Consider the following 9,308-nt stretch of genomic DNA (forward strand, 5'->3'; position numbering starts at 1 on the left):
CGAAGCTTTCTTAGCACTAAGGTAGTCGTAGGTTAATGTTATTGTATAGCACTTATCTTAGCGCTAAGTGAGCTTCGAAAATCTAGGCCCAGGTAGACATTATAGCCCGTGTACTAGGGGATGTCAATAAGTTTTGAGCCTTGCATAGAAAAACACAAAATATTGGTATGAACCACATTTATTTTTCAACATAGTCCCCTTGTGAGTCAAGACACTTGTTCCATCTTTTCTGCCAGGCGATGATGCCATCTCTGTAGAAGGCGCCATTTTGGTCCTCAAACCAAGCCTCAGTATTAGCAATAAGCTCATTATCATCCTGAAATTTACTTCCACGCAAGCGTTTCTTGAGATTTGGGAACAGATGGTAATCACTTGGTGCCAGGTGTGGAGAGTAGGGGGGATGCGGCAAGATTTCATACCCTCATTCCTGGACAGCAGCGGCTGCAACGCGAGAGGTGTGTACGGGAGCATGGTCTTGATGTAGAAGAATACCACGTCTGATCTTGCCCCGGCGCTTCTCCTTGATAGACTGTGGCACTTACCTCAACAAGTTAGCGTAATAATCCCCATTCATTGTTCTTCCTTTTAGTAAGTAATCTATGTGGATGATGCCTTTGCTATCCCAGAGGACTGTCGCCATTACCTTCTGCACTGATCTGGAGGCTTTGAACTTTTTGGTCCTGGGAGAAGTGACATGTTTCCATTCCATGGATTCTTGTTTGCTCTCAGGATAATAGTGGTGGATCCAGGTTTCATCACAGGTTACTAGCCTAAAGTGAAAATCTTCTAGATTCTTGTTGTATCTGGATAGCATGGAGTTGCTTATGGTGACCCTTGTTTGCTTCATTTCATCTGTAAGCATTCTTGGCATCCATCTTGCGCACACCTTAGACATGACGAGATTTTCATGAAGAATTGTCTCAATGGATCCGTGTGAAATGCCTGTGGTCTCCTCTAACTCGTAGAGGGTGATTCGACGATTTTCCAGCACAAGTCTATGCACTCTGTCAATGTTTTCCTGACTAGTGCTTGTTGTTGGGCGACCTGGACGGGGTCATCTTCAAGACTCTCTCTACCATGCTTAAATTCATTGACCCATTGTTTGATGGTAGCAGATGAAGGGGAAGACTCCCCATAAACTGCTGAAAGCCTTTCTTCAATGTTCTTCACCGAGTTTCCTTCAAGAACTAAAAACTTAATTACTGCTCTATACTCAGTTCCATTCATTTTCACTGCCGTGAGGTGGTGGGTGGGGGTGGTGGGGTGTCTCTTTCTGTCAATGTGAACTGTTCAATAACTTCTGAGAGTAAGATACCAAAACGTTTATATCACATCAGCTACAACCCAAGATTCAATGTCGTACCATAAGCTGTGACACCTGGGTATGAAAAATGCTCAAGGCTCAAAACTTATTGACATCCCCTCGTATATGATGTTCCCTGTATTGATAGCAATACTCTGGTAGATAGTATAACCCGTGTACATGACGTTCCTTGTGTTGACAGTAATGATCAGGTAGATAGTGTAACCCGTGTACATGACGTTCCCTGTGTTGATAGTAATACTCTGGTAGACAGTATAACCCGTTTATATGACGTTCCTTGCGTTGGTAGTAAGTCTCAGGTAGACAGTATCACTCGTGTATATGACGTTCCTTGTGTTCATAGTAATACTCTGGTAGACAGTATAACCCGTTTATATGATGTTCCTTGTGTTGGTAGTTATACTCAGGTAGACAGTATGACCCGTGTATGTGACGTTCCTTATGTTGATTGTAATACTCAAGTGCGTGGACAGCATAACCCGCCCTTTTGATGTTCCTTGCGTTGGCAGCTGATGGCTATAGCAGATATGTTTCCCGACAAAGCGGAACAGTATGCCAAGAAATTCAACATTCAGAAGGTTTACGAGTCTTACGAGGATATGGCGGACGACCCCGAGATTGGTGAGTTGATATGAATGTGGTCGTGGACGTGGGGCTATTGATATATGTGTGCTGGATGCGGACCTGCATGTAGATGGAGATGAGGGTGTAGACGTGGGGCTATTGATATATGTGTGCTGGATGCGGACCTGCATGTAGATGGAGATGAGGTTGTAGACGTGGGGCTATTGATATATGTGTGCTGGATGCGGACCTGCATGTAGATGGAGATGAGGTTGTAGACGTGGGGCTATTGATATATGTGTGCTGGATGCGGACCTGCATGTAGATGGAGATGAGGTTGTAGACGTGGGGCTATTGATATATGTGTGCTGGATGCGGACCTGCATGTAGATGGAGATGAGGTTGTAGACGTGGATGTATAACTGAACCCTAAACAAAGCTAAAATTCAGAAGTACATATATACAGGAACTTGTGGTGCTTAGTTCTAACGAAGTCCCTACGATGTATATTAAATTTTGAATTTATTCAGAGAGAAGTGGATTTTTAGATTTAGATACTCTTCAAGTTGTATAATATGATCCAAGGTTTTCAAAAGTCCCCACATATTTATTGATCAAAGATACTCTGATATCTTAGAAATGCTGTTAAGACTGTCGAAGACCTCTGTCATTTTAGATATAGTGTATATAGCTGTCATCAACCCTGACCATCACAGACTGTGTCTGCTGTTCCTCAATGCAAACAAACACGTGCTCTGTGAGAAGCCAATGACCCTCACCATGGCTGGTTGCGAGGAGATCCTGAAGGTCGCTAAGGAGAAGAACCTGTTCTTTATGGAGGTAAACTTAAAACCACGAATCAGTTCTGAAATACTTGGTGATCTTTCTGTCTACTACTGGGAAGTTGAAATGATACACTCCTTGTTCAGGAGTGAGTATGTTTATTTATATTTGAATCTTCAATGTCTTGTGTAATGATACCAGTCTTCTGGAACAGATACAAACGCCCAATTACAACCACGTTATACTTGTTGTGTTATTTGAGCACTACATTTGGCAGTATTCCAACAAAATATGCACCCTTGAAAAAAGATGGAGGGGGATGTTTCGTTCGCCCTGTTACGCATAGCGTGCAAGTTGCTATGTTTAAATATTTTCGGGGTCCTGAAAGTTCTCCAACAGCTTACACAAATCCATCATTTTATGGAACTGCTAAAGATATGACACGTGTCTCACAGGACATCAAGGCCAGCCGTTATGAAGATAGTCCTTTCACCCTTGATTTGCAGCGTACCTTTTTGCCATCGTTACAAACGTGTTTGTAAACTTTGTCCAAACCATTAGGCTGAAATTTTAAAGTCTAATATTGTATTGTAAGCCTGTCTCACCGACATGTTGGATAAACGTAAAATTGTTTGGTATTGTCATGAATTGTCCTGTCCTCCAAACAATAACATTTTGAAAGAAGCCTTTCCTGTTTGGAATAGATGCTGTTGACATCACGTCCGAAGCAGGACGACTGATTCTTTTTACACACAAAACGTTGCAGAGTTACGAAATGCCTCTATTCAACAACTAGGGAATATGGTCCCGCTGCTTTCCCGTGTACGACCAAGTTAGGAAGGAACTGGATTCTGGTTGCCTTGGGGACGTGAAGCTGATTCATGCTTGCATCTGTATCACCGTCTACCACTGCGATAGAATCCAGCAGAAATCGCTGGGTGGAGGAGGTCTCAAAGACGTCGGTACCTACGCTATCCAGTCAGCACTTCTTGCTTTCAAGGGAATGCCGACTAAAATCATTGCCAAAGCAGACATGTCGGTCACTGGTGAGTTGCTTAAAGAAAACTTACATTTTTGTTCTCTGTTTCTGTACATCAGTAATTCACCTGATGAAGGGGCATGAAGCAGCCCAGAAGCGTCCTGTTGTAAATATTAAAGAAATTGTAAATCCATACCATACGTTGTCACATCAGTAATTAGCTATTATTTGTGTGTGTGGCATCGTTATTCATTTATTTCTTGAACGTGCTGAGGTAAAATAAGTCAGTACTCTGGAAATATAATTGTCCTTCAGCTTTGTGAAAAGACTTAAACGAATATTGATAAAGGAGATCTAGACCATGGCATAACTTCCGTAATGTAGCGATGATGGGTAGCGGGACCAATGCATTTAGTGTAAATGAAGATACGATTCAGTTTACACACGAGGATGGTATGGATGGTTTAATACATCGCGGGTACTACCGTGTACTGACCATTCGATGGTGTGCAGGTGTGGATGCCGGTGGGAGTGTCATCCTGTGCTATCCCGGGGGTAAGATGGCGGTGCTGACGTACCACACCCAGGTGACAGGGGGCGACAATAGCCTCCACATACTTGGCACAAATGGTAGTATACACGTGGGTATTGGTGCGATGACTCCACTTATATTTTCAGGAATCTGTCTATAGTTTATCTCAATATTCTGGTGCATTCGCGTTATATGGCTGCAAATGTATGTCAGTTTATCGAATCTGAACGTAACAGTCGTGTGATTGATAATGAAAAGATCTGCTTCACCTTTAGATGAAGTTACCATTTTTATTGGAGTGATTTGTGAACTAATTCATACCAGGATTCCTCACAGGATATGACGTCAAGTGGCACACATAGTATCATCCTCCCACACGAAGCTGAAACTGTGATGGTGAAACACACATCACACCTACATTACTGTTGCCATTTTAACCCAAGTCGACGTCTTCAGGTGGAGAAGCCGTTCTGGATTCCGACTAAGGTTCACACGCCGACCGGGGACTATGACTTCCCTCTTCCACAGTGTGACTACAACTACAACTATGAGTACTCCTCCGGGTTTGTGTATGAACAGAATTGCGTCAGAGAGTGTTTGAAGAAAGGTAAGTGATCAGATGGTGTGAAACTTGCCACAGTCAACTCTCTCGGGTATATGCCTGGAAATGAATGACTGTGGAATAGAAAAAACCCCGACTGTTTCTAATTATGAGCGTCCATAATTGCCACTGGGAGCGGTGACGTATACTTTCGGTGCAGGGACGGGTGCAGCTTTTATGGAAAGTGTGTGTCGGTTAGGCGGCACACTTTGAGAAAGGGAGAGGGGCGCACATTTAAATTTCACCCGTTTTTAAGATATAGTTTCAGTGGACAATTAATACATTTTCAGGACAAAAGTGGGATGCGTTTCCCTTGCCCTACTTATAACGCAAAAAATCATTCCGTACACAAAAATGCTCTGTGTTCTTAATTCATAGAATCTTGGGCTCCCGAACTGGGTGTTCCTTAATTTATTTCCATGTGTATATAGCCATTGATATAATTAATGCGTACTTATTATGTGCCTGTTCCACACCCTAAGGCATGCTCAATGCGCTACAGAATATTTACGATGGAGTATTTACTGCTGAAATAATTACTAGTATGCTGTGAAAAAGTGAGTTTTAACTCTGGACTTAAAAATGTCGGTTGTGTCAGAACGTTTAATGGCAAAGGGGATAGAGTTCCGAAGCACAGGTGCAGAGTACGAGAATGACCGGTAGCCGAAGGAGTTCAGTTTGTAGGATTGGATGACCAGTAGATCTTGAGTGTTTGAGCGCAAGTTGCGTGCGGGGACATACGGGTGTAGGAGTTCAGACAGGTAGGAGGGAGCCAGTCCATGGAGACACTTGCAGGTGTTATATGGGAACGTTTAGAAGTCTTGCTGATGATGCGGGCAGGAGTGTTTTGGATCTTTTGATGTTTTTCAAGGAGGGTGGGAGTGAGGCTTGAAAGGATGCTGTTGCAGTAATCAAGCCTGGGTGTAACAACAGCTCGAACAAGGGCTTCAGTTGCAGCAGTTGTTAGGTATTGACGAATGTTACCAATGGATCTCAGGTGAAAGTAGCAGATCCTGCTCAAACGGTTAACATGAGCATCCAGAGTCAAGGAAGAGTCAATACGGAAACGTGGACTATATATACATTATATACAGATATTACAGGTGTATATTTCTATGTTTGAGATAAACCAACCTGCATGTATGTTTGAGATGGGCATATCTATATGTTTGAGATGAAACAACCTGTATATTTGAAATAGGCATATCTGTATGTTTCAGACGAGCATTTCTGTATGCTTCAGTTAAACATATATCTATGTTTGAATGAAGCATATATGTATGTTTGAGATGCGCATTTCTGTATGCTTGAGATAAGCATGTACAGTATGGTTCAAAATTATTGAGAATAGCTAAAGCGTTTCATATTATTAAACGAGAACAAATCAGATGAAATTGAATGTATTGCGAAAGTGAACTGACCTTTTCATGTTGTGTAGGTAACAATTTAATATTTTATCAAGTCTCCTTGAGCTTCACGGCACAGTCTAAGACGGGTAGGCATACTTCCTATCAGAGAGGTTAGTGTCTCGTGAGTTATGCTGTCCCAGTATCGGACCACTTCTCTCTTCATGTCTTCAATTTTTGTCAACCCCTTTTGATGCACACATTCCTTCATCATCCCCCAAATGTTCTCAATGGGATTTAAGTCAGGACTATATGCAGGAAATGGTAATGCAGTCACATTTTTCTCCTGAAACCACTGCTTGGCATGTTTTGCGGTGTGTTTAGGATCATTATCTTGCTGAAAAATCCAATCATTTCCATAAAACACATGTGCACTTGGAAGGAGAAAATTATCTAATATGTTAGTGTAGCGTTGACTTGTCAGATTTCCCTCAAACACACACAGCGGGGTCGTTCCTAATAAGGATATCCCTCCCCATACATGAAACTTTGGGCTGTATTTAGGTCGTCGATACAACGGTGCTGACGCAGACTTTGTCCATATTTTCACATTATTGGGATATACCCATATTGAGCTTTTATCAGTAAAAATCACATTTTCCCAGTCAAAGTTTTCATGTGCCAAACACCACTCAACACGCCTGTCTTTATGTTCTTGTTTCATGAGAGGAGAAGGAATTCCAGTCTTTTTCTCCCATCCAATATCAATCAAATTTCTTCTAACTGTAGATTTTGATACAACTGTTGATCCCCTTTCTATCATTTCATACCTGATGTTGGAGATGCTTGCCCTTTGCTTTTTAGACGCTAAAATTCCCAGCCGGACGCGATCTGAGAAGTCCAATTTTCTGGGTCTCCCTGCTCCTTTCTGGTGCCCAAAATCCTTTCCCTCTTTAAAATTCTTCCTAATCCTATACACAGTAGAAAGAGGAGTTCCTGTTCTCTGTGCCAATGTATTTACATCATCAATTCCTTGATTACACAACTCAAAAATCAACCTTCTTTTATCTTCAGCAGACATTGTTGACAGTGCTGAGGAAAATGACGTCTGCTACAAATTCAGGGGAGGTAACTCTAATTGTACTATACTCAGTAGGCGAAGATGAGTTACCTCCCTTATACCATTACTTAGTTTTAAGTATCAGTGAATCAGTTGAGGTGTTAGGATAGCTCAAAGTAAGAAGAAAAATTCTCAATAATTATGAACCAGACTATATGTATGTTGGGATGAGCATGTTGACATGTTTGAGATGAAACGACATGTATGTTTGAGTTTCAGGGCTGACAGAGAACCCGGTGATGACGCACGAAGACAGCAGAACAATCGCGTCCATTTCGGACGAGATTCTCCGACAGTTTGGTTTGCAGTACGAATTCCCATAGTGCTCCATCTTCGGGGAGCTGCCTTGGAACACTTCTGCAAGTGCATCAATCAACCTTTCTACAAGCTGTGCAAAATAAGAACCAGAAATCCTAAAACGCCCCAGACTGGTTCCTGATACGTTGCTGTTGTGTTCGCCTGCATATCCTGATATTTTATGATATCACCTGATATTTTATAAGCATGTTCCATGTATAATTGGATGGATATTGAGACACGTTTCTGTGAAGAAATAATACATTACTTCTACCTTCCATGTTGGAAAAGGAAATGCACGTCGAAAATGAGGAAAGAGATACTTTAAAAATACCAGACCTGGAAATGATATGTCAATAGTAATGCCATTAAAGCTGCATTGATGCACAATACACGACAATTATGACGTTAATGAAGCCGTGTTATGTTGTTTGTTCTGTGGTGCTCAATACGAAACAATTAATGGAAACAGTGTATTTACTATAGCAACACAGTTGACACAAATAACAACGCAGCTAGAGGCTCTCCTCCGATGAGAGAACGTCATTGGATTAAGGTCCTTCACATTCCGATTTGACAATCAGAGACCCTATAACGGTATGTGAAATTTATGTTGAAATGCTTTTCAAAATTGAGAATTTGTAATGGAAATTTCTATTTTCAAACTGAACCTGAAATGACAAGTAAATAATTGAAATCACGTGAAAAAATATAGAAATTTGAGCTATATATACCTACCCTACCCTACCCTACCCTACCCTACCCTACCCTATAGTTATATAAACTTTAAAAACAAAAATGTAATCGAGAAAAACCTCGAAATTTATCTCCTTACTTGAAAATAGGAGCCTAGTGTGGCTGTCTGAGAGACCTGCTTTGCCAGAAACTGGCTAAGAGAGAATGTACAGTTAAGGACACTTCTAAATTTGATTCGCCAGTGACAAAATGAGGTCCGCGACAATTCCTTATATCAGCTTGTACTGTTTTTAAAGGTGAACAACGCATGAGCCTTTGCTGTTTATCGCAGGTGTCACCGGTAGAAGGAAGGTTAATCTTTTCATGGACAGCTGGTATATGTCTATTGATAGTGATTCGTAAACGCATGCTCATGATACAATCGAAACTGTTACAGACTGACCTTGTCACGGGATGTACAAAAGCTTTTGCCGTTTTCATCCAAAGTGATTGATAAGGAATCAATACAAAAATGAAATGAAAATGAATATATATGTACAAAGCATATGGTAAATCACACTTGGTAAATCAGCCGTGCTGATTCTGACCCAGACGGTGCCCACTCCTTTACCATGGTTGACAATAAAAGCACGTTACATCAGCTCATGGCCAGGTTTCAGTTTTAGACCGTTTATGCATCGAGCGTACTTCCATTACAAAACAATATATATATTTGTCAACACAAGCATTGTCCGCCGACAATAACTTGAATCCTATGAAATATGTCAACAATAACACATCAGTTCATCAGATCTAGTTTACAGAAATTACTCATATCTGAACTGAATATATATTTACACGAAGGTCGCTCTCAGCGGCCCCAGACGTGAAAACACATTTCAACAACAGGATTCATATTCATACATACCATTAAAAAAACATGGGGAATCCTGGATTTACAAGATTTATAAAGTGAAAATTATGAAGCCAAGGAGGAAACAGACGGTGAAGAGAAATTAAGGGAAAATGTGACAATTTATTCTATTCCTTTGGAATTCCTTTGTTTCATGTGTATGGATATATATTA

At 41.1% G+C, this 9,308-nt stretch overlaps 1 protein-coding gene across 1 annotated transcript; it reads left to right on the plus strand.

Moving 5' to 3' along the window:
* Nucleotides 1–1,839: 1,839 nt before the first annotated feature.
* Nucleotides 1,840–7,955, plus strand: LOC137261030 (trans-1,2-dihydrobenzene-1,2-diol dehydrogenase-like). Its single transcript, XM_067798688.1, has 6 exons — nt 1,840–1,945; nt 2,565–2,728; nt 3,468–3,717; nt 4,164–4,291; nt 4,639–4,789; nt 7,469–7,955. The coding sequence occupies exons 1-6, from the start codon at nt 1,852–1,854 to the stop codon at nt 7,570–7,572; spliced, it is 891 nt and encodes a 296-aa protein (XP_067654789.1). The 5' UTR covers nt 1,840–1,851; the 3' UTR covers nt 7,573–7,955.
* The last annotated feature ends 1,353 nt before the right edge of the window (nt 7,956–9,308 follow it).

The sequence above is a fragment of the Haliotis asinina genome, chromosome 14 (genome assembly GCF_037392515.1).
Source record: "Haliotis asinina isolate JCU_RB_2024 chromosome 14, JCU_Hal_asi_v2, whole genome shotgun sequence".
Lineage (NCBI taxonomy): Eukaryota > Metazoa > Mollusca > Gastropoda > Lepetellida > Haliotidae > Haliotis > Haliotis asinina.

Bases quoted from the DNA above. Each gene is read 5' to 3' on its own strand.
- LOC137261030 (XM_067798688.1), top strand. From the start codon at position 1,852: ATGTTTCCCGACAAAGCGGAACAGTATGCCAAGAAATTCAACATTCAG. The intron at 4,292-4,638 runs GTGGGTATTGGT...CGACGTCTTCAG, and splicing joins GCACAAATGGTAGTATACAC to GTGGAGAAGCCGTTCTGGAT. The intron at 4,790-7,468 runs GTAAGTGATCAG...TTTGAGTTTCAG, and splicing joins CAGAGAGTGTTTGAAGAAAG to GGCTGACAGAGAACCCGGTG.